Genomic DNA, 25798 nt, shown 5'->3' with positions numbered 1-25798 from the left:
GGCTCACCTTTACAGGCATTTGTTTGTATTTCCATGTGGAAAATTAGCATTTTGAGTTGTGTTTCTACAGAATTCATTTCATGTCTGAACAGATCCAGACTTGGTATATGTTGTTCTGAGGAGTTCATAATCAGGCTTGGTGCAAAGATGTACCCATCTTCAGGAAATCAGACCAACACAGCCTACTGCCCCCAAACAAGCAAACACTGTTATATTATTTTAAATGTCTCTTGAAAGATTTGAGCATTGCAGGTCTGGTAAGAGTGATTCATGGGGGGAAACATAGCAGGCTTCCCTATCTGATCTTCCAGTACTACTTAAAATCAGTTCTGTGGTTCATATCACTTGCTGCATATGAACATGCTAATTAAACATGATAGTATAATCCAAATATTACTTGACTTTCTTCATCAATTTTACTCATATTTTAACTTTTAACCATTTAACTTTCTTTCACACACACATGTTTTGGGAAACACACTCTTGTCAGGTGACTGAGCCCCTTTGACAAAGACTAATCCATGTATATTTTTTTCACTGTCTGTAATTTTTTTTTGGTGTCCTGAGCCTCCCTGATCCTGTTAGTTTTTGCTTCCCATGTTGGCCAGTGCAAATTCCTTTGACGTTTCTGTCTCTGAACTTCCTTCACTGTTCTCATTTACCCACTTCTTGTTCTGGCTTTGTTTGAGATAGCCACCTGCAGTGAATCAAACCTCCTTCCTTACTTGTCATTTTGAGTATATTCTTCTGCCATAGTCTGTTCATAAAATTGCTTCCCTGGTTTCTAATTTACTGTTAACTTAACACTACCAATGCTACCATCATACTACCAAGCCTTATTCTTTTCTGGTGAACTAATTCTCTTGCTGTGATGAATGAAGGGCATAGTATAGCCTCATATACAACAAATGCTAGAGCTTGTTAGACTTTGCCACTGGCACGAGGTCCTTAAAAGTGACGGATGCAGGTTTACTTTTGGATTTCTTGAGTTATTGTAAGTGGTTATTTGTATCTATTTAATCAAAACCATGTGTCTTTCCATATATTCTAGACTTACAACAAGAAGGCATCCTCGAGGAGGAAAGAATATCAGAATGGCTCTACGGCCACTGTGAACGGGTACACAAACAGCTTTTCTTCCCTTGAGAACAATGTGAAACAAAGGAAACAAAGGAAGGATTGAAGACCAAACTGAAAAACCATTTTGATAACCCCAACAACAAAATCATCTGATTGTAAGCACAATGAGTTGTGCACTAATACTAACGGCTACTGTAACTATTCCTGCCTAGAATAGTGTGATTTATGTAGGACTTAACCAGTGCAAACACCCTAGAAACTGTATACAGAACATAAAAGTAGGTTAAAGTTTAAAAATAATTCTGGGCTGTCACTGACCCCGCTATAGACTGTGGAAGGGAGTATTATCATAGTATCCGACACTGCTGTTGCCTTACTAGTCAATATGATAGGTGCTGAATTATGGTTCACAATTTGAGAACACTGTAATCTAAACCTCCATTTTTTTTACTGTAGATCATGCATGTGATTGTAGAGGTAATTTGTACGATGCTGGTTTCAGTAGATAAACACACATGCCTTAAATTAAAAAGCAGGGCCCAAAGCTTATTACTGGTTTAAAAATTAGGGTATGTTTCAACTTTTCAGTTGACTGACTTTTTATTAAAAGGTCATTTAGATGAATCCATTGATCATTTTACTGTTCTGTATGTGATACATGATGTTACGTATCTCTTACGTGATACAGTGAAATTGGAAATGGCGCATTTAGTTTTGTGTATTTGGCTTTAACTGACTAAACAGTCACGAACCAGATGGAAAAGTTATTTTACCTTTTTAATAGATCTTATTTTTTTATTTGAAGTATGTCACTAACGTAAAATTAATTGGCACTTACACAGTCCAGTAAGACTTAAATATCGTCTCTAAGGTTTAGAGTATATACAGGGTGGACCCATCTTTTTTTTCTCTTTGTTTTTTTCTTTTTTTTTTCTTTTCTTATTTCTGAGAATTCTTAAATGCTAAATGAAGAGTGGTTTTTAATATGGAAACTGGCAGAATTTCAAGTGTTATTACCATAGCCATATCCACATATTAGGAGCTACTGTTTTAAGTCTGTGACATATCTGAAAGCGTATTTAAAAATGAAGACGGAAAGATGCTTTTCTGATGGAATTGTCTGCATTTGAGTTGGTATTTGTACTTCTCTTCATGTAGCATATGTTCATTTTTAAAATGTGCCTAACACAAACGTGTTTTTTCCCCAAACAAGCAAAATTAAACAGTCTAAGTCATACCTGATGTTTTTTAAACGTTACTGAAATGTGCTGGAAATGTCTGTTTCTGTAATGTGAGTTGTGTATATCACCAGTAATGTCTTGGCTTGTTATCTGAGGATTTGGTTTGAGTGCGTGTTAAAGTTACTCCTTCTTGTAAAATCTTGCCTTGCACGTATGAGGAGTCAGTTGCAAAGCCAATATCTATTGCTGGTATTCTGGTATCTGCTGTGGTGGAGTTTGGCTTATGAATATTTTATTCATTAAGATCTGAAAAATTGAATTGTGCAAGACATTCTGCTGGTTGTTGCTCAAGTTTAACTATTTGTTTTTTGATATTTATATAAATGCCGGTTTTAACATGTTTAATTTTTTTTTTTAAATTAAATCTTTTTAAAAATTTTTGCACATCTCTTAGGGAATTAATACGTTCTCTTACTAGCCTTGTGGGTTTTCATTCCTTGTTTTGAAGGAGACAGTGTCTGTTATGTTTACATTATCAAAGCTTGTGCGTGTGTCTTCATTTCTAGGTACTGGTTTGCAGAGTCTTTACATAGCTCAGTACAGCAGCTATAATGTTCAAAATAGGCTGTCTAAATGTGCTAGAAATAAACCCTTGGCTCATCTGAATATACCTACATTGTTAATGTTTGACATGGTTTAATCATTAAAACACTTTTGATGATCTCTGCCTGAATTCTGGTGGGTTTGTACAGGTACAATGCATTGCCCCATCCTGTGTCAGGCCAAGGAGGAGCCGTTGTGATGGAAGGACAGCTGCAGATATTTGGAGAAGTTAGCGTACCAGAGATTTGGTAACAAATTCCTTACAGAAACCTTTAGCTGTTACTAAACGCTGTTCCCTTGCCTGGCTGTAGAAATACTTGTCCGTGTGATGGATTCAATCTCCCGCTGGGATTTCTGACTCACTGGATGCAGAGCAGCCCGAATGGCTCCAAGACGATGAGTGTCAGCAGCAAAGCTTAACGTGGCCAAGAGGGACTTTCCGCCTCAGATATCCTGCCTATAAAACGGGACTAATACCTCTCTCCAGAATGGGAGCATTTTTGCAATTTCCTTATAGCTCCCCTTGCTGTTAAGTGATTGTTTCTGAGCCCTCTCCGATTTGAGTGTTTAATCAATGCGTTGCAACAAGCCCAGATAGCCTGGTGATGGCCTTAATAAAAACAGAACTACTTACGTAGCTGTCTTCTCACTTGCAGGGTCTTAAGATGAGGAATGTAGACGAGGGAAATGAGTTTTGCACTTTGTGTGAAAGGCTCAGTGGCTTCATGCTATGCTGGTCTCCTCTGGGAGGGAGCTCCAAATACCTGAGATGGTTGCTAAGACAGTTTTGTCTCCTGCACATTCAAATTCAACTTTGAAATTGAGTGTTTTTCTAAGCTGGGCTTAGTAAGGTGCAGTTGTGTGGATGATAAGCCAAATCTACAGGCAGTACCTAGAAGGCAGAAGCCACAGCAGCAACCTGGCCTTCCCCAGTGAGCCAGCGGAGACCGGGCTGCTGCGCTCCAAACCCAGCCTTCAAGGTCAGTAGCACACGGTGACAAGATGTGGTGGCTTTATCATTGTTTGTCACCATGTAGATCCAGTGACTTTGTCCAAAACTGGCAGGAGATGTGGTCTTGGGAAGAGGTATAGCATCAGTAGCGTTCATACCTGCAGGTAGAAGATTGTGGCTCCTGGGTACTCATACAGTCTCAGCAGCAACTCAAAAATGTCTGAGAGCTGTAGGGGTTAGATCAGACATAGCTTTACCATAACTGACAACCAGACTGATGGACCGAGGCAGGAGCCTTGGGTCTGCCTACCTGGGTCGGCTTCCAACGCGTTACCTGGCCTGGGGCAAGTAACAGCCTTTGGATTGCCTCAATTCCCCAAGCACCTGCAGTTTTCCTAATAGACAGAACTGTGATTGGTGCTTGGGATTATAAGAGAGTCCTCCGAAAGGACTTTCCGAGTTGTGAAGGCTGGAAAGATGAAAAAAGACCAATTGCTGCCAAGGGGATGGAGAGGTTTCGTGTAGAGTCAGCTGAGGAAAATGAAACACTTCAGTACCTACTTGCAGAGTGAACGACCTTCAAAGCTTCAAACTGTTAAGATCTCGCACAGCTCATGAGCTGACCCAGTCCCTTCCTGTAGTTGGGCCCTACGGCCTGAGTGATGGAGAGGGAGGTGAACACTTTTGTTAAGCTGTGAATGCGATAGGTAAGCTCAAGTGCCCAGAACATAGCTTTTCTTATAGCGGTCCTGGCGTGAAGACCCTGAGTGCTGTGTAATGGATGTGCAAGCCACCCCTGGGGCTGGGGTCACTCGGGCGCTGGGATTCCTGAGTTGGCAGAGGGTAGTGGAAAAGCAGAGAACAGTTCTGGACATCCAGGAAATCTTTGTGGTTGATTGTGTATCTTACTTAATGCAAGGCAGATATTAAGTAAGTGCTGGAGCTTCTGATAGGACTTCTGCCACCAAAACTGGGGCAAAGAAACCCCCAAAGCCCCAAACCTAATGGAGAGCTGTTCTGGGGGTTGATTCTACCTTTAATATTTGGTAGCTGTCTTGAGGCGTAATTTGATAGAAATGTATGAGACTGGAATATATGTTGTTAAAAGGTACACATTATGCAAAAAAGAGATGTAAAAGTAAGCTAGATGCAGAAGAAAAGTATAAATAAAATCAGAGGCCAAATTACTTTAACAGTGTGGGTACTGCTGGGAATCCCCTTGAAGTAATGCAGGGAGTGATTAAAATATGGATAGAGATCTCGTGTTAGAGAAATGCTGCTGAGAGTTACGTTGGTACAGAAGATTAACCTTACATTGTCACTGTTATCCTCTTGCCAAGAATTACTGAACCAACAAAGGTGATTAGTTGTAATCATCAGGATGTTGCAAGAACTGGTTTAAAAAGCAAACCTGAATTCAATTTTCAACTTTCAATCCATTTAATTTAAATAGATGGATATACAAAACAAGATCTGTATGCTTCTCAACTTTGGTAGAGCAAATTTGGATGAGCAGGGGAAGCTAGAGTCCCCAGGGGCTCCAGTGACATGACTGAAGCAGAGGTGTTACATTTTAAGTCAAAGGTGCTAAAATCATCTCAAACAGAAAGGGGGAAAATGAGTAACAAAGGTCCAGGTAAAAAAAAAAAAGTGTGTTTTGTTTAAGTCAGTCAAGCTGGGCTGTGGAGAAGGAGGAAAAAGAATTACGCATCTTGTGTTTCAAGGATATGTAATGTAGATACTATATTTTCTACAGGAAAAATGTAAAAAGTAGTCACTGGTAGGCTTGATAGTCTGATTTCATTATGATGAAAGGTTTCGGAATAAATTAGAAGAATGGTTGAGTACAAGGTAGCAAACAGAAAATGGGAGAAAATGTAACAGCTTTTCTGGAAGTGATCACACCTGGCTTACCCATATTGTTGTTTAATAAAAAATACTGTGTAGACAAAGGAAATACATCTTCCATCCATCTGGAATAGGTACTATTTTTCATCTTGGAAATTATTATTTAAACTAGAGGGTGTGGTGACCAGCAACAGGTTCTATGGACAAGCAAGGGTCAAACTGATGAGAAGATGGTTTGTCTCAATGCTTTCAGCCTGAACGGAGCCCGTTAATAATGTTTTTAGTAATGACCTTGGTATAAAAAGTAGGAATATTTGCAGTGATGTTTGCAGATGACAGCATTAGGAAGCACTGTCAGTGCCAAAGAAGATTATATATCCTACAGCAACAACCAGATGACCTTGATGGCTGGAGTAAGAGAGATGGGATTAGTGTAAATCCCCCTTAGGGGCCAGTAACAGAATTTCAGCTGTTTCCATGGGTATTTTAGTTGAAATGACTGAAGAGGAGAGAAGAAAAGATATTTGAGAATCATCTGTTCAACAGCTTGGAGCCGCTACTATGAGAAAAGAGGGGAAAAAATCTTTCTATTTTTGACTAATTTGCTAATCAATCTGGGTTTACTAGCAAGAGGAACGTGCAGGAGGGTGAGGCTGAGGTGCTGGTGGGACTTCCTTTTGATGAATACATGTTTTTCCCCCACTGTGGTCACCAGCTCTCAAGAGAACTGATTTGAAAAGATGAGCCATACAGAAGAGTTACTGGGATGGTCAGAGAAATGGAGAAATCTTGCAAAATGGGAGTGTAGCAAGACCAAGGTTGAGAAGCAATGTAATCACAGCCTACACAGATATCATGACAGTAGGCAGCATGAAGGAAAACGAGCTATTTTAATTGTGTTGACACAAAACAAATGAGTATAAGCTAGCCAAGAGTAAACTTAGGCTAGAAATTGGAAGCGGGCCTTTGTTAGTGGAATATGGCTCTGGAGCAGTTTTCCTGTAAGAGTAGCGTGAAGGTCAGGGGGATTGCTTGAAGACAGGGCACTGGCTACTTTTACAGTTTGTGGGACCAGGGGATGGGACTCCCTGGTGTCCTGCTCTGTGTTCTGGCAAAAAAGCAGCTGTTGGTGCCTCTGTGAAAGTATATTTAAGATAGGGCAAAACACTGCCCAGCAGAGAGACGAGTGAGGATGAAGCATGAGAAATGGCCCTGCAGACACCAAGGTGAGAGGAGGAGGAGGAGGAGGTGCTCCAGGTGCCAGAGCAGATTCCCCTGCAGCCTGTGGAGAGGACCACACCGGAGCAGAAATCCACACTGCAGCCCGTGGAGGACCACATGGTGGAGCAAGTGGCCCTGAAGGAACTGCAGCTTGTGGAGAGCCCACGCTGGAGCAAGTTTATCCTGAGGGACTGCAGCCCATGGGAAGGACCCACGCTGCAGCATGAGGAGGAAGGAGCGGCAGAGGGGAGCTGCTGTGGACTGACCACAACCCCCCCACCCCGCTTGGAGCAGGGAGGAGGTAGAGGGGTCAGGAATGAAGGAGTGAAGCTGAGCCTTGGAAGAAGGGGGTAGGGGGAAGGTGGTTTACTTTTTGTCTTTGTTTCTCACCATTCAGCTTTATTTTAATTAGTAATAAATTAAATTCTTTTTCCCAAAATCTGTTTTCCTGTGACAATTATTGGCGAGTGACCTCCTTGTCTTTATCTCAGCCCACAAGCTTTTCATCTTATTCCCCCCCACCATCCCAATCCTGTTGAGGAGGGGGAGAATTGCTGGGTGGGCACCTGGCAGCTGGCCAAGGTCACCCCACCCCACCTGGGCACTTTTTCTTCATACAAATCCAACAGTTTGGGCAGAAGGCAGCTTCCTCCATTGTAAGGAAGATCTATCAAAGGCCGTGAGGTACCACGGCACCAGAAAGCACAGCCTGAAGGGAATCGGCCATTGTGGTACTGGAGCTCTTGTAGTCCAGGAAAACATGTTCCCTGGAGTGAAGCAATTGCTTTTTTTCTTTTACCTTGTTTCTTCCAAGTCTAATTCATGTTAAAGCAACACCTTTTGCAGGAATCTGGCCCATAATTCTCGGAAAGGTTTTAAAGGCAGTGGAGGAACATCCTGTTTGCTGAGGGAAGGTGCCGCAGTGGCACCGTGTGTGGAGGAAGCCTGTGGTCAGCAGAAAGGTCCTAAATTTCCTCACGAGAGGAATTGCCTCACATCCTTCAGAGGCAGCTGAAGCTCTGGCTTTTCAAACAGGGATGGTCCGGCTGTGTGACAGCAAGAAATGCAAAATCGTTCTGGTTGCATTTCACTTGGGAACAGGTAAAACTTCAAGGGAACTGAATCTGTTGACATAAAAATGTAATCCTATATGAGTTGTCTCCACCCGTGCATCTGCTGCTCCTGAGCTGGTGTAATGGAGAATGCACAACCCCTATGGCACAACTGCACTATTACTGCCTTAGACTTGTCTAAGTGGATATTCACAGCGTTCCCTCTAGGATTAGCCAGCACCAAAGATAATGCTACGTGGTGATAAATTACCTGGTAAAAGTATTTAAAGTGAAACCAAGTGCAATTTCTTCCATGCATACTGAAGCAAGTGGTATTTGTGTAGTTGATTAGACATATGGTGTCTCATCCCATCTAGCAAGTGGGAAACATGCCTTCATGAACTGTTCTGTCAGCCACTAGATGCCAAATGTTTACTAAATGCTACTAATTCAATTTTACCAGCTGTTACAGGAAATAAGAATCTCAGCTCACATAGCAGAAATAGGAGCTTTTTGAAAAGAAAAAAACCTGTAGCCTATGTAGTTACCTAAGTAACTTGCTTCCTTTAAAATCAGTAGGATCTTGGTGATCTTCGGGGTCTTTCTAGGTCTAAGTTCCTAACACGTTTCTGTACCTTTAGAAAGGATTGCCTTTCTGAAAAATCTTCTGTTGATTTATCAGTTTTCTTTGCTTTCCACAGTGCTTGGGGTTGGGAGAGAGAGTGAGAGCAGCTCTCGGTGTGCTGAGCTATTAGGGACTTGAGACATCTTGGATGCAAATGCACTTTTGCTCAGTAGAATAGTGATGAGTTTGCAGAAAAGACCAGGAAATACCTCCCATGCATACAGATGGCATAACTATTATCGGCTAACTATTATCAGCTTTGTTTTCCTTTTAAATTTTTTGCACAGATTTTTGCAAATCATCATGAAGAAGACCCCTCTGTCCTCAGAGGTTTAAATAAAGAGCTAAGAAGTCATCGTTACATCTGACGCTGGTTTCAATGCTAAGTAAATGGGAAGAATCGCTGCCCATTCCTGCTGTTACAGAGCTGTACAGGAAGATTTTGAAATGAGTGGGAACTCTTGAAACCAGACCAGACAATTTGGTGATGGATGCTCTGCGTGGTTTGTCATCATTTTTCCAATATGCAATATTTACCTAAAGTTCCTTTGCAGCACAGGAAAATCAGAATAATTAACAACCAACTCTCATTTGGTCAGAAAGGAGCGAGATGCAAGGTTTTCAGAAATCTCCAGTAGCGTGGGGCCAACTACCTGGCTCCAGCTGGCCAGAGCACTTCGAAAAAAGGATAGTCAATGTGAGATTTTACTTTATGAAGTAGAAGTAAAAACTAGGCCCAAACCCAACCAAACAACTACGCCCCCCCACCCTCTCACAACCAAACCCCATCCATCCCACCCTGCCAAAACAAACAAACAAAAATCCCCCAAACACAACTATGTTAAATTTTGCCTTCTGGCCTCAAAAGTGGAGCGAGCAGCTCTAAGCAGCATCTGTAGAGGTGTTTTGTCTGTTATGCAGATGATTTTAAGGAGGTTAAGGGGGGGTAGCTCAGGGTTGTGCACCCGAGAGGATGTGCTATAAACCGATGCCTTCTCCTGGCGGCACTGTGAGGTGACAGCTGGGGACAGGCTGGTGCCTGCCTGCACGGTGGGACCAGAAGGATTTCATGAAAAGCTGGAGCTGACACCAGTGACAAATACGCCAGCATTTAGTACCAGCAAGGATGGCGTGTAAGTATTTACATTGCGATACAAGTTTCACAGCCAGAGACTTTTTCCTTGCAATTGCACAGTAGTATGTTCTTCAAAGACCACGTTTAGCCCCTTTTTAAAAGAGAAGGACTGGACAAAAAGGTAAGTATTAGGTAAACAGAGCTCCTGTCCTATATTGGAAACATCTGCACAGTAGTTCCTAGGAGTATGGATGATCAGAGTATAATTAATTTTGCATAACAGAGACAAGAATAAAATAGCATGTTGCCCTTTATTTCACTGCTGCAAAGACTTTGTAATCAAGAGCATTTCCTAGTGTGGAAACAGGGGTCGTAAAGGAAGATGAGATTAAAAGCAAGCGTATCCTATGTAATGGCTTTCACAATGCATCTGAGCTTGATTACACAAATAACCTTGGGAGCACTGGCTTTCGGGGAAAAACAGGAGCTGTTTTGATTAAAATGATCAGAATGCAGATCTATGTATCCTGATACCCAGGACTATTTCAGAGCATTTTATAGGTAGAGGTGAATGAACGCGTTTAAGCAGGGAAGAAAAAAAGAACGCACTCATTAAACTCAGCCCAAATCTCAAATCAAATGTATTTTTACATTAAAGCTTAACCTGTAATGGTTATTAACATAATACATCACCAGCTGTCCAGCAGAGACAAATGGCTGGTAATTATTTAATAGCATTCAGTATTTATCATGCTTTATACTAGATGAAGTTGGGTGAGCAAAACCAAAAATGCCTGGCCTTGGAAGAGGACCAGGAAGGGTAGTGCTAGGGCAGCAGCTCCTCTCTATTCCAGAACAAAGCATTCTCCCTGCTCTGAAACCTCAGAGTTGTGTGGATCAGACTGACTCACCTGTGAGCAAATGTGAAAATGTACAGAATTATGGGAGTATGGCAAGAGTGCGCTTCTAAAACAGCATGGTGAGTGACGGATGGAGGGATTTGGTTATGTTAATTCAAATTAATGATAATCAAGGTCCTGCAGTTGTCTAGAGATCACAGCTGGATCACTGGGGAAAGACCACTGCTGGCTCCTTCTGTTGAGCAAAGCAGGAGGCTATTTAGGAAAGAATGGGGGAACATGGTTCTGTGCAAAACGTTCAGAGGAAGCAGAAGACACATAAACTGCCAGAAGAAAAAGCTAATGAGGAGAGAGGCACTAGCAGACAAGAAAGAAGGATGCCCTGGTGGCAGTTTTGAGAAGCGGGACAGGAAGAGAAACTGGAGAGTATGAACTGAATTGCTCTCATTTTCAGCAAGGTGAAAGAGATTCTGCATAGATGTGAACACAACACCAGATCAGTATTCTGATCAGCTGCATTTACTGTCTCTCTCAGCAGCAGGTGCTTAATGAACACCCAAAACCATCCCTGCTCTCTGCTGAGCAGCTGCCGCTTAGGCTTGATGCAGGGGTAGGTTTCCTTCGAGCAGCACTAAGACCTGTGCTCTCTGTCTTTACTCCTTTCTTCCTTTGACCTTATGTCAACTGTCTAGGCACGGTTTTGCTTCTTGGGGTGTTAGGCTGGGTCAAATGATTACCAGGTCAGCTGGCAATCATGCTGCCTCTCTTCCTCTTCTGTACAGAAACCTGGTGCTGGACTTCAACTGCATATACTGATGTTGCTCTTTGCTGGTAGCACCTTCTGGAGTAGGCTACCTGGTAATGGTTTGCTTACTGAAAGCTCTTCTGCATCTTGTAACTCTTGTCTCCAGTCTTGATGGCTCTTGCCAAGTAGAATAATTTAAAATATCTATAGGTTGACATTCAGAGTAGCATGAATAGCATCCCAATACTGATGTTGAAACAAGTGCCACAACTCTTGGTGGTCAAGGGTTACCTGACACCTTTCAGACAGAGCAGTTTGGCGAGCTGGGGGGGAACACCTCTCTCCTGGCACCCGGCCTCTGTCCTGGGCACTGGGAGCTCAGTACGAGCTGAGACCCATCCTGGGGGAAAATTGAAATACAGTGGAGTATGGGGCAATGGGAGAGGAAGGAAAATGGTTGCTGGTCTTTCTCCTCTCCTCGGTCCCACTGACCTCCCTGGGCCCATCCTCAGCACCATGCTCTGCTGGAGCAGCCCCGGGGCAGTGAGGATGGCCAGTGGCTGGGAGCGAGTTTTCCTTCTCTCCCCCCCATGATTCTCCTGCATCAAAATACTGTCCCTTCAGATGCACTCACTGCTGTGGTCTGGCAAGTCCCTGGGAACCCTCCCCTGGGGAATACTGTGTCCACTACCTGAACACCAGGTGCCAATGAGGTCCTTTGACAACATTTCCTTGCTATTTATTTTAGCTGATATTTTTCAGTTATTTTGTTGAAAATATCATGGGGGTTTTCCCTATGGAAAAAAATGCATGTCTCCATTTCTGTTGAAGTGATCTATGGAGAAACACAACACAAAAATACTCTCTTACAAGCAGTACTAAAACATAAACTGAAAGAGGACATACTGTCTTAGGTGCCCAGGAGCCTGCTTGATGTTTGCCATACCAAAGCAGCCACCTGTAAAGCAAGCTTTGTCCCATCAGCTGCTGAAAGATCAATTTGCTTCAGTGCAGCAAATTTCTCTCAAAATAATAATAACAAATATATTTGATGATTGGACCAGAAGTGTGCTTGGGTTGCAGAACTGTAATAACTTTGCTGGCTGTTGAGATGCGAGTTCCTCCTGAGGGAAAGGTTATATGTTAATCACTCATCGTATAATGTGAAGAAACCAGGTTATTAGGAGACTGAACACATTGTAAAAATAATGTAATCATCTGGTGGGCAAATGAAGAGGTCTGCAAGATGCAAACTTAGAGGACACTCTGGCTTGACTCTTTTGTCCTTTGAAACTGAAGATCCCAGATCAAATCCTACCTGGGCCTTTAGCAGCATAAGAACGGAACGAGTAAAGGCAGCATCCCATGTTTAACTTCTAATTGAGTGAGGTTGGATACCCAGCCCACTAATGTTCACTTTTTCCTTGACTACACTGGGCTTTTAGGCAACTTGAGATATTTTGAAGTGGTTTGTCTGTACTTAAGATGGCTGATTGATTGTCCTCACTTTTCGAGGATGCCTATTGGCAAAGCATCTGTGTTTCCAGGTCCTCTGTCTACCAGAGAGCATTGACATTCAGGGAGCTGCAGAGTAAAGGGGGGAACACCTCATCGCTGTCCTCAGCTGCCTGGAGGGTGATACAGAGGAGGAAGAGTGGGCTCTTCTTTGAGGGGCACAGCAGAAGATCAAGAGGTACAATGAAAGGACAAAGGCATAAGTTGCAGCAAGGGAGATTCATATTAAGTATACGGAAAAGTCCTTCATGGTGAGAGAGGTCAAAGACTGGCACGGGCTTCCCAGAGAGGCTGTGGGATCTCCATCCTTGGAGATGTTCAAATTTCAACTGGGCCCTGAGCAGCCTGCTGCACCTTTGAAGTTAGCCTTGCTTTGAGGTGGGTGATCTCCAGAGGGCCCCTCTAACCCAAATTATTCTGTGATTGTGGCAGTGCAGACAGCAAGAGGAGACAGACATCTGAGATCTTGTTTACAGGGGGAAGCAACTGCGATAGCTTCACTCCTCCAAAAAAGTGGAGCGAAGTACCTTGGACTCAGCCCAAGCCAAGGATGCCGGCACAGGAGTTGCTGCAGTGGAAAGCCGGTGACAAGTTTGTAGCATATGAACTTCTTTGCATAGATGAACTCTAAGAGTGATTAAGAGATGGATGTAAATGTCACCCTAAAGCAAACAGTTTGAAACCTGAACTTTTAAAAAAGAGCTTTGCAATAATAGGACAAATTGCACAACCTTGTCCTCATCCTCGTGCTCGCCCCCCCACCCCACCCCCCCACCCCAACTGAGCAGCACTGAAACACAAAGGCTGGCACCAAAAGGTTCCTGCTTTTCTTTTCTCTGGAGTTAATGCTTCGTGGGCTGTCCTGCTCCAGGACCACCAACTCTTCTCCAGAGCTAGGCCTTCTCTTCCTGAATGTTTCAGCGGAGTACAGTCCAGGAGGGCTAAATCACAATTTTCAAAATAGCTGAAACTTAGCTTGATTTTTACTAGCCTAAGTGGGTGTTCTGTAGTTTTGGGGGTTTCTACCCTGGGTCTTCCCCACTGGACACAGCATAACTTTTACCTTTTCTCTGGAACTCAGGAAAGATGCTTTCAAGAAAATATGATGGTCATAGCTCATGCTTTGTGCCCATCTGTTTTGAGTGGTTTGTTTATGTCAGGCTCCGCCACTCAAGACTTCCACGTTTCTTGCACAGTCATTGCTAAATTAACTTGGTTTTCATCTGTCTTATTAAACAGCAAGTAAACAAATAATTAAAACTCAACTTCCTGGACAAGCAGACCATATTCATTTTGAGATGTTATATGTTCCATATTTTTTAATATCTATTGTTAGAAAAATTCACCCCCACCTCCTAAGTCCTCTGCTCTTCGTCCTGTCTCTGTTCAGCTACCTTAACATTTTACCAAAGTTTCAGGTTCTTAGTCCGTTTGCTCCTTGGATCCTTTTTTCTGCACTCTGCTTCCTACAAGTAAGGAAACACTTCCCCATTCAAAGCCACTTTGCCTCCCAAGGACCACATCAAGCTCATCTATGCTATAATGCATAGAAGAAAAAAAGTGACAATGGCCTGGTTTGTAACCAGTGCTACTGAAGTACCCTATTAGGAACAGTGTGCTGCTTCCTTGTACCTGTCTTCTGCAAGGATTCAGTCAAATAGGGAACTGAGCTTTAAAGAAAGGCAAGTTATAAAGATGAAATAGAAAACAAAGCTGGAAGAGAAATGTCTTGCACGCTTGGGGATAAGGAGACAAAATATTACTGAGCTCTTGCAGGTGATGTTTTTGGAATTTGTTTCACCAAGGGAACAGCCTGTTATCTCCTCTCGAGGGAAATAAGGGCATTTATCAAGGATACATTGGTCTGCTTCATCCATGTTCTGCTGGATCACAGCATGGAGATGCCGCCGCCCTCGGTGCCAGAGTCGTGGCTGATGGGACCTGCTATTCCTTCTGTTACCGATTACATGGTGTGCCAAACCATGCGTGTCATCTACTCTTAAACAGGCACGCCTTTCAAGGTCCTGACTGTCAATACTTGCTGTCTCCAAGCTTCAAGCGGTGCGGAAGGCAGCTTTGTTCCTGCCCCAGGACACTTTGTCCTCCTGCTCTGTCAGGGCCCCGCGGGAACATTGCTGACTCCTTCCTGTAATTGCCTACAAGTGGCAAAGCCAAAGACTCCCAAGAGCAGGGAGGCTGAATCATGCTTGGTGGGGTTTTGCCTTTTTTTTTTTTTTTATCTCTATTCTCATTCTGTCCACAGACTGTAAACACCACAAATCTCTATTGGTTTAATGCTGTTAGGAAAGTAAAAGAACATGAAGGACGACAAAGAAAACAACACGGATGGGGCAGTGGGCAGGTTGGGTGCGGTGCATTCTCACCCATGAGCACAGGGATTAAAGTGACTCAACACTGAGGCACGGGGAGCCTCTCCAACGTTTCCAGCTAGTGAGTTCATTTATTGTAGTGAAATGATTCAGTGACCTTAAGAAGCAGCCAGAGGCTCTCTCTGGAGACTGCTAGAGAGGCAGAGTAATCTAATAGATGGGAAACTGCACTGAGTACATCTTTTCTTGGTCTTGTTAATGATCTCAGCACGCACAGCTCATTTCAGCTCTCTGAAAATAGTTGACAAGTTGTTCTTGAGATTTTCAAATCATTTTAGGGTTGGTACTCAGTTACCACTGAAAAGTATAAAGCATATTTTAGCTGTGTAGTGTTTACTTTCCAATGTAATTTTGGAGATCTTTCATAACGTAGGTGTCCATTTCTTATTTATTACGATCATGACAGAGCACTTCCCCCTAAAAAAAACCAACCCTAAGGCAAAACTGGAAAAACATTGGGCATTTGGGCACAAACTGCATACAGCTTGGGGCAGAAAGAAGCAATTCAGCCAAGCAGTGGGTTTAGGTGACTGTTAAATTTTGTTACTCCCAGCTTTTACAATTCTGGAACATTTTTTAAATTTCATGTAGCTGTGCTAAATATGAAGGCATGGAAACGGGAGCTAGTAATACCCAGAACAAGCAGATAATGTCTGCCCCCAGAACAGCTTGAGCACCTCATAAATGTCCCTTTCAAACTTGTGCTTGGAAATTGCTGCTTCCAGTTCCCACCCAAGTGAAATGGGAATTTGCGCGTTGCACAGCTCAGGTGACATGGCGATTCCTGAAGTCATGCTGGAGCACTTGCAGGACTGTGGGGCCCTCCGTGCCATCTCTGTGGATACTGCTGATTTCTCAAGACCCTGAAAGTCAGGCCAGGTCTTCTGCTGTCTGTAGACTATGGCAAAGCTCTGGTTTGCATACTAACAAAGAGCCGGTATCAGGGAAGAAAGGGAAGCAGGAAAACTGAAGCTGGCAGCTGACTGCGCCACAGCATTTTAACCGGAGGTACTTACCGGGCCTGTTTAGCCAAGGAAGGGTTCGAAGGTGGTTGGAAGTCATTTTACCTTGTGAACTTTCTCCATAGGTTGTCAAAGACAGTGACAGAAAATGGACCAGAGCAATGTGTAGTGGCATATTGTGCATCCTGCACCTGCACAAAGCCCTTTCCCATCATGTCCTCTGTTTTCCCTCCATGCTGCATAACATGGTGGGTATGATCTTAACTGTAGATGTTTATCCCAAATCCAGCCATTGATTTGATTATTTTCCCTGAGAAGATGTTTGTTCTGAATGAGATGACTGATTCAACATTTTTTTTCCTTTTGAAGAATTTGCTGAATGTGAGTGAAAGAGACAGCTTTCCCTGAATGAGTAACAACTTCTTAAACTTTGCATTCCAAGTAGTTTAATGTTTCTGCTTTTTTTTTCACTGTTATGTGACTAATAGATTTTGTAGTGGTTGCTATAGTCATGGCTGAAACGTCCCTTTGCACAAGTCCTTTATATACAAATATGTGAGTTTTATGGCTTAAAAAAACCCCTGGTGAGCTCAGCTGTTGCCTGACAGCAGCAGTCTCCACCTTTGGGGTGGTTACTCATTAAAGGCCTGATAACCCAATCCCAATCATCACTTTCCACGTGCCCCTCTGAAAAGCTGCAGGAGTAGGTCTTAATGCCAGTAGACAGTATTGCCCCTTTTCTTGATGTTGCTTTTCTGTTTTTCTGTACAAAAACTTCTAGGGATTCATTTCAGTGATTCGACTGCCTTAAGGGACAATACATATTAGAATCTTGGGTGCTCCAAATATGCACAGTAACAGCAAGATTAGAAGATGTCATCTTTATATACAAGGTAATTTATAAGAGCATCTCTTGCTTATACCTATTTAAAACTTAGATATTTAAAGGATTTTACATTTTAAATGAGGAGGAGGAGGATCAGCAAAATGAAGTGGGCGAACAGCAGCTAAGAATGGATTCATCACTTGCAAAGCCATAGGACTTAGTGATGGCCAGTCCATGTGGAAAGGAGTGGGTAGTGGGAATTTGTGTCTGACCAGGGTGCAGGCAGCATGCTTTCAAAGAAGGTATGAAAACTGCTGCCAGTTAGAAGCGCTAGGACACCACTATTTTAGCAGCCCTCCTGAAGATGTAATTCCTCATATGGAGCTTTCCAGATCAATTTGCTGCCTTTGCCAAGGTGAACTGGATCATGCACATACTGTGGAAGGAATAGACAAGAACATCCTGACTTTCTCTGTCATTTTGCAAGAACTTCTGCTTAGCAGCCTTGAAGTTATTCAGGAAGGGGTGGTGGTGCTAAAAGCAATTTTGACTGGTGTATCAACAACAATAAAAAAGGCATTTTTGCCACAAAATTAGACTATCCCCAAAGAAGCAACTAGCTAAAATGCAGCTAGAAGAAAGGTAATTGAGAAACCGGCAGTAAAACTATTTTGGTCTCAGTGCTTTGGAGCAAGCTGTACAGCACCACAAGTACAGTTTCCATAAGGTTAAGATGTATAAATAACACCACGCAGTCAGCTGGAGTTCCTGCCGTACGCAGGCTGTGGGTGCCCCTGCAGGCTCCTGCCCAAACGAACACACAGGTTCCCTGTCCGCTGCCGCTCCTCATTCATTGTCTTCCTGCTCCTGGTGGCCCCACAGAGGGGAACTGGTGTCACGGTCTGAGGTTTCAGGACAGTCAATGACAATGTGCATTTGTTCAATGCACGCCATGTCGTACCTTCTGTCCTTGGTCTCTGCTTTTCCGTGTCAATGCCGACAGCAAGGTCCCTAGATGTGTGGGGCCAGGACTGTGCTACACGGTGCCCTCCCTCGCTGCTGTCACAGCTACAAGTCTGGAGGCTTTAGTTCAGTAACAGCCTGTGCAGAAAAAGCTGTTGGGATTCATCTTTGCGAAGGACAAATGGACAAGTGAAATGCAGAGAAAACAAAAAGACAGGCTTGTCCTTCTGTGCTGATAGGAGCACAAGGTGTAAGGAAACCCAGTGATACTTCCTAAACTCCCACTGCAGTTTGTGCTGCAGTGTGATAGCAGATAGGTAGGCAATCACTGGAGTGTGTCATCAGATTACCAGAAAATTGCTGCACCATGTTATTAGATATGCTGAAGAGTGTACTGTATTTGGTTTCAAACGCAGGGTCCAACTTCTGAAAGGGCAGTGGTTTGTTCGGAGCAGACTCAGAACAACCTGCAATACCATGCCACTCATGTGGACGGACTTCTATAGCAAGGCTGGTCTGATATCCATTGAACTGAGCAGAAAGGCAGAAGGAAATTCTCCATGTCATGATGTAGTGCAAGACAGAAAAAGTACAGCCAGCAGAGCTAAGTAAGCTTGGCAGAGCAACCTGGTAATCCAGGTGTACAGCTTCCAGTACCTAACCAACTACATTGCTTTATAGAGACATACCCAGCTTTCAGTGAACTTGGGATTCAGGTTGCATGAGTGCTTGACAAGGTATTCAATCATTCTGCAAACATGACTCAATCAAGGCAAAATAGAGGAGGTCAGCCTGAGAGCTAAAGAACAAACCAGGCATGCTGGGCTACTAGTTTTGCTGCCTATTATTCTATAAAGAAAAACAATTTGGAAAAGCTGTAGGTATTATAGACACTGTATTGTGCACTCTCCAGTTAGCTGGGGGATAGGTGAGTGTGAGTGGAGAAAGAAAGCAGGGCAAGGGACGTGACATGGGGAGCAATGCTGCTGTCATCACTTTTGGGAAATTCATCTGTTAGCATGTGAGGACTTTAGCTGCAGTAGAGTCCATTGGATTTTTAGAGAACAAGGTGTTGTCTTGTGCCACTGGATTATTTTATCCGAGTTACAGGTGTCCTAATACAAATCCATGTTGCCAGTGAAACAAGGTCTGCAAAGTGGTTACCACAGCTAGGACCAGGAGAAAATAGAGGGAGGGTGCACAGGCCTTTTGTAGAGGAAAGCAAACCTATGGGTGTCCTCCTGCCCATGGGGATATTGCGGGCATCAGACACCAGCTCAGAAGCCTGAGAAACTCAGTTGTGCACCCTGCTCCTATGTGAGGTACGATAGCAAGGACAGGGAAAACTCATAAGAAGGTAGATTTTTTTCAAGTCAGTCTTGAGAAAGAGAGAAGCTTAGAAATTCACTAATGTGATTGATAGATGGACATCGAATGAGAGAAGAGCATGTCGGTCATAATTTTGACAAAAAAAGAGGCAATAATTACCACCTCATCATTACAAGCAGGGACTGCCCATGCAGGTGGACGTATCTGTCTGGGTTTGGCTTGTTTCCGGTTCCCATGAGGCAGAAGTGCAGCTGGCCTTCACCGAGTTTTGCTGGGGACCTACAGAAAGACATGCTGAGGACTGCTATGAAAGCTGAGGAGAAAATGTTTCAGTAGAGGATAATGGAGCAGCTTTTTGTGGGCTGGCTCAGATGAGGCCAATGGCATGGAGGGAGCTGAGGGATTGTCACAAAATGGAGTGGTTTGGACCACTTAAAGAATCACTGTCAAAGGTATTGGCAAAAGTTATTTAATAGGAATTTATAAAAGTGCAACTTCACAGAATCCGATGGCAAGGTTCACTCTGTTACTTAATACATGGATGAAACATACAACGGAAAATTAAGTTAGAATCAAACTAAAATTATTTATACAGAGGCCAAAGACGCAAAAGGGTAAGAGAAAAACATACAAAGGAAAATCGAGTTAGAATTGATTTCTCATGATTTGCACAGAGATCGGGAATATAAAAAGGTAAGGGAGACCCTCCCGTTGAGTCAAGAGGTTCAGAGAACACCCCCTTGCTTTCCAAACTCCTGATGGAGCGTAGGTGTGGCTGGATCCACTCCTAGTCCCAGACTTGGTCAACTGTTTATCTCTAATGGAAGGGATACAAAAGGGTAAGGAAGACCCTCCCGTTGAGTTACAAGGTTCAGAGAAGACCCCCTTGCTTTCTAAACTCCTGTCAGAGCTTAGGTGCGGCTGGATTGGTCAACGGTTTATGTCTAAAAGGATTATGAGTATAATAGCAGCCTGAGATTTATACACAGTTGAATAGAATTTACTATAATCACAACAGTGACTTAGGCAAAGATTTGAAAAGCAATATTTGTAATATACTTGCTATAGGGTATTCAGGTTCATTCACATATGCGTGCACACAGACACTAAGAGATATACATATAAGCAAACAGAAGAGGTATACCTGTTACAAATTCCCCTTGAGTTCAGTGAAAATATTCAAGTCAAATGTTTCAGTATTTTTCTCAATGGGTGAAGGGTTGAGCCTCAAGGAGCGAAAAGTGTCAGCCCAGGTCCCGTCACTGGCTTTCAGTGATGGACCTCTGATTTTTGCGAACTCTGGAGGTCGCAAGCTCTGAGAGGGCTCCCACTCAGAAGGATATACTGGTTGCAGTCTGCTGCGGTCCAGGAGAGCTCAAAGGGTTTCACTTAGTACTGCTGTTTATAGATTCGCGAGATGATTGGCTTCAGTCATCAGCAAATTACTGGGATTCCAGTAGCACTGGTACCATTTCACATGAGTTACAATTCAGATAAGGAAGACTCCAAGGCTGTCAGAGAATGACTTAAGATTCAGATACGGGATGCTCCAAGGCTGTCAGGAGAGGACTGAGAGATGTCCCAAGGTTGTCAGGAAATGACTATTCCTACTCCCATCCCCAGCTTCTGCCAGGCAACAGGAGTCCTTGGTACAGTCAATGCAGCTCCCTGCTTTAGCCATGCCCAGGTCAAGGGACACTTAACTGCCCAACTCATTACACTTATGCTAAGGCCTAGCAAGACTCCCTGAGTTCATGGAGTGACCCAGAGGGGGGGGCGTGCAGAACGCAAGACCACAGAGGCTCCAAGGAGTGACAGAAACTATCTCTGGAGGCTATACCAGACTGCCAAGCCTACGCTTATAGCTGGGATTCCTCTCTCCTAAGAGCAACAGAGATAGGACCTGGAATCAAAGAGATAATCAAGTGTAATCTGGCACTCCCCAAACTGAAAAAGACCTGCACCTGTGTCACTGTTATAATTTCCACCCATCCCTTGGATACTGAGCCTAGCCCAATTGGAAGAGTAGCTATGCTTTCTCATGACTAAAGCAAGCTACGCCCTGTTGCAAAGCAAGTGACAGGAATGAAACTCAGTTTCTCCCACAAGGTGCTCCTTTATGTCACCCAGGCTATGGAAAAGCTCCTCTCATTCATGAATGTATAGCAGACCAAATTAGTTAAAGCTTTATAATTCTACCTGAACACTTGAATCTGTGAGGGGATGTAGTCTGTAGAAAGGGGAACACAGTGTGCATATAAGGTCACCTCAGCAGCTGATTATACCAGAAACAGTGGCTCTGCTGAAGTTAGGGCATGATTAACTGATAGGAATTTATTTTGGCATTACCTGCAGCTGAGGATGGATTCAGTAGATATGATACTCCACCTGTCCCTGGAGAAAAGCAGAGAGTGCTGTCAGAGATACCAGAAATGAATCAGTTCCTACAACACAAAAATTAGAATGCATATTGCGACAACGTAGAGGGAACAAGGAAAACAATAATCATAGCAACATACCAAATTCCTGTTCTGAAGCAGACGGACATGAAAGACAACTCATTTAGCAATTAGACATTCTTTAAATCACAAAAGGGAAAATTACAGAATTGCAAGGAAGAGAAAAGCACCACGTTCAATAAGCAAGTGTCAATCCATGAGATGAGATTTTGCATGCATGTGATGTTCATGCCAGGCACAACAACAAAATTAAATGTATTTGCACCAGATGCAAAGGCAAGATGAGAAATTGAATGTCAGATCAAGAGATGACATGAGTGAATGCACTAGGCTTTGAAAACTTGCAAAATAAGAAAGTGGAATGGCCATAAACTAAAGTTATTTTTATATTACATTGTAATACTGACACTAAGATATTGTAATTTTTAAGTATAAGACCCACAAAAAGCATTCCAACTAAAATTTTAGGTAATCCATAGAAGCTGGTGATTTCAGCTAAAGCATGTGAATTTATGATCTTAGTGAAAAAAACCAGGAAAGATAGTTTATACAGTCAGCAAGATGCACAAGTTAAACCAAAATTTTATCCAGACCTGAGCCCACCACAGCATTCCAATATTAATGCTGTTATGATATTACCATGATGGTTTTGTGTCTGTGGAATAGCTACCATGAATTTTACCCCAGGAAGTAAATAGGATATCTGGAACTTCACATACTTTGCAGAGTGTCTGATATGTTAAGAGAAAAAATTAAAGAGATCAATAAAGTGAATAGAAAGCTCAACTTCACTGCCAAAGCATTAGAGCTCACAGCTTTAATAAAGAGCTAGCAAGAAATAAAGTGAAACATCTATTTGCATACACGCAAGCAACCCAAACAGATGATTAAAAAGAGCTCAGGCCCCAAACCTTTCAGTTGGAGCTATGTTCTTCACATGGCAGAAGAAGATATATTCTTAGCATTTGATGCTAAAACACTGCCCTGGGAACAACAACAACAAAAAAATCTTAATAGATTATTCATACTATTCTGTTCAACAGTAAGTCATACAACAACGAGGCTATCAGCTGAGAACACTGCTTGGGAGCTAATCCACAAGTGGATGAGTATCAGTCTCCTCAGGAAGAAGGACTGAGTAGCCTGGCAGAGTGTGATGGGTTAACCCTGGCTGGATGCCAGGTGCCCACCAGAGCTGTTCTATCACTCCCCCTCCTTCTCAACTGGACAGGGGAGAGAAAATATAACAAAGAGCTTGTGGGTCGAGATAAGGATAGGAGAGATCACTCACCAATTACCGTCACGGGCAAAACAGACTCAGTCTGGGGAAAAATTAACTTGATTTATTACAAATCAACCGGAGTAGGGTAATGAGAAATAAAACCAAATCTCAGAACACCTTCCCTCCACCCCTCCCTTCTTCCCGGGCACAACTTCACTCCCGGATTCTCTACCACCCCCCCAGCGGCACAGGGGGACGGGGATGGGGTTTACGGTCAGTTCATCACACGTTATTTTCTGCCGCTTCATCCCCCTCAGGGGGAGGACTCATCACACTCTTCCCCTGCTCCAGCGTGGGGTCCCACCCACGGGAGACAGTCCTCCACGAACTTCTCCAACGTGGGTCCTTCCCACGGGCTGCAGTTCTTCATGAACTGCTCCAGCATGGGTCCTTTCCACGGTGTGCAGTCCTTCAGGCACAGACTGCTCCAGCGTGGGCCACCCACGGGGTCACAAGTCCTGCCAGAAAACCTGCTCCGTGGGCTCCTCTCTCCACAGATCCGCAGGTCCTGCCAGGAGCCTGCTCCAGCGCGGGGTTCCCACGGGGTCACAGCCTCCTTCGGGAACCCACCTGCTCCGGCGTGGGGTCCTCCACGGGCTGCAGGTGGAGATCTGCTCCACCGTGGACCTCCATGGACTGCAGGGGGACAGCCTGCCTCACCATGGTCTTCACCACGGGCTGCAGGGGAATCTCTGCTCCGGCGCCTGGAGCATCTCCTCCCCCTCCTTCTGCACTGACCTTGGTGTCCGCAGGGTTGTTTCTCTTACATGTTCTCACTCCTCTCTCCGGCTGCCGAATACCCCCGTCCCAACTTTTTTTCCTTCTTAAAAATGTTATCACAGAGGCGTTACCACTATCGCTGATTGGCTCGGCCTTGGCCGGCAGCGGGTCTGTCTTAGAGCCGGCTGGTATGGGCTCTGTCGAACACAGGGGAAGCTTCCAGCAGCTTCTTACAGAAGCCACCCCTGTAACCCCACCTGCTACCAAAACCTTGCCACACAAAACCAATACACAGAGATATTTACTATATGTGATACAAGCATGTGGACATGAAGCTCATGTGGCAGAGCCTCTGGCAAAACATGCCCACAACTGCATCTGTCTGCTGGAAACAGCCAGGAAAGTAAATAGGAAATGAAAAATGAAAATATTGCAGCTGACTGAAGTATCATTCAATTGGCACAGAGGAAAAACTGAGATGATGGCAAGCTGTTGAGTTAGAGCAGTTGAAGAAATTACTATCCCATCAGCAGGATTTTAATAGCCCCCGAGTAAGGTGCTACAATGGTCTGCATGCGCGCCTCTGTTCTGTGCCATACAGTCAGACAACACACAGGACCTCCCAAGAGGACTGACACAGCCACCCTGAGAGTCTGTACTGAGCAGTGACCTAACCCCATGAGGGCGAAAGTAATGCAAACTACATATTTGTAGTCTGACAAAAAAATAGTCCAAGACATTCATCAGTGTTTGAGCTCTGAGGTGAATTCCAGGCTAATCTGCCTGGTTTATAATCTATGATGTAGACATGTTTGTCTTATATGATGTGACCATCAGAGAACCTTGCAGAATATCTCATTTCAGGCAGCACTTCTAGAAAGAGGATGTCTGGACAACGGTAGGAAATCAAACTTTTAAATAAAAAAAAAAATTAAGTGTTCAATGAATGTGACTGAAGCAGCAAAGCTAGAACTACACCAACAACTGGCTTCTTATCCAGAGTGGTCCAGAATTCAGAAATATGGTAACTGAACAAAAATATAAGATCATCAGCTGGTTCTAATATCAAGGGCATTAACAAGACCAGTTTCAAGAGAAGTATTGAAGAGAAACAAAGGACAAAAAAAACAACCAAGGATTTAAAAATACTTCCATCTCAAAATGCATCCATCTTTCTTTCAAAGAGCTGGACCACAGGGGAGAAGCATTCACTTTTGGATATTGGGCAGTGAAGATAGTGTAAGTATTTCAAATGATGTTGAATATAAAGGCAGCCAACTTGAGGATATGTCAGGGCCATCTGGGAACAAATGCTTGTCTCCAGAAAATGAGCAGCATCCCCAGTGCACTTTTGCACCAGCTGAAACTGTCTTCTCATTACACATGACGTCTATTTGTAGTGAGTTTAAGCTCCACGTCTGGGAGTTTAATCATAGAATAGAATCATAGAATCATTTAGGTTGGAAAAGACCTTCAAGATCATCAAGTCCAAGCATCAACCATGCCCGCTAAACCATGTCCTGAAGCGCCTTGTCTAATCATATTACTTCATCCTGCTGCCACAGTTGATCAAATAGCAAGGCTGAACTGGAAGATAAAATTGTTATTTTTAAGTCTATAGAATGTATCTGATAAAAAAAATTGTTGGGCCAATCCAGAGAAATATTCCACAAGGAGTACCAGTAGCACCTTGGTATAACATTGCTGTCATCCAAACATGCATGTTCCTTGGTTCCTGTGGTGCAGCACCATGAAACTCTGCAGTAACAAAAGGGGGACCGAAGAAGGACAAGAGGCATGCAAAGGCCAACGCCGGCAGTGGAGGAGAGGCAGGATTGCTCCCATCAGCAGGGAGAACCTTTCGGTGTCAGGGGAAATCAGGCACTTGAAGGCAAGGCACAAAGGCAGCCACGGAAGACGGTGAAACACATGCTGCTGGCAGGACGGGTAACTCAGCCGATGCAAAGGGCCACTGACTGCACCTGAGATCAGTTCAAGGTTGTCATTGCTGAAAGGTGACACCAAAGAGAGAAAAAGTAAGACTGATGGGAGCACTGACAAAAGCACCTTCTTCGTGTGGGGGTAAAACAAGACAAGAAAGGAGCCTGAT

The 25798-nt window shown here is 43.6% G+C and overlaps 2 protein-coding genes across 4 annotated transcripts in view; both read left to right on the top strand.

Annotated features, from left to right (window-relative positions):
- ELOVL5 (ELOVL fatty acid elongase 5) overlaps positions 1–2982 on the top strand; it is a 38829-nt gene extending 35847 nt beyond the window's left edge. For both annotated transcript variants that reach the window (XM_052809939.1, XM_052809940.1), the window contains exon 8: positions 1052–2982. In XM_052809939.1, coding sequence (XP_052665899.1) covers positions 1052–1183 — 132 coding nt within the window. In that variant the 3' untranslated portion in view covers positions 1184–2982. The remainder of the gene's footprint in view (positions 1–1051) is intronic.
- Positions 2983–3928: 946 nt separating this feature from the next.
- Positions 3929–25798, top strand: part of LOC128152008 (glutathione S-transferase 3-like) — a 119776-nt gene continuing 97906 nt past the window's right edge. The window contains exon 1 of one of the 2 annotated variants that reach the window (XM_052809944.1): positions 3929–3934. The gene's annotated coding sequence lies outside the window, so the exon portion shown is untranslated. Of the gene's footprint in view, positions 3935–25626; positions 25636–25798 lie in introns of those variants that run through there. The other variant, XM_052809945.1, reaches the window with a different exon arrangement.

Source organism: Harpia harpyja, chromosome 15 (genome assembly GCF_026419915.1).
Source record: "Harpia harpyja isolate bHarHar1 chromosome 15, bHarHar1 primary haplotype, whole genome shotgun sequence".
NCBI classification, from domain to species: Eukaryota; Metazoa; Chordata; class Aves; order Accipitriformes; family Accipitridae; genus Harpia; species Harpia harpyja.
Note: the sequence above shows the minus strand (reverse complement) of the source record. Positions and strands in the feature narration are given on the sequence as shown.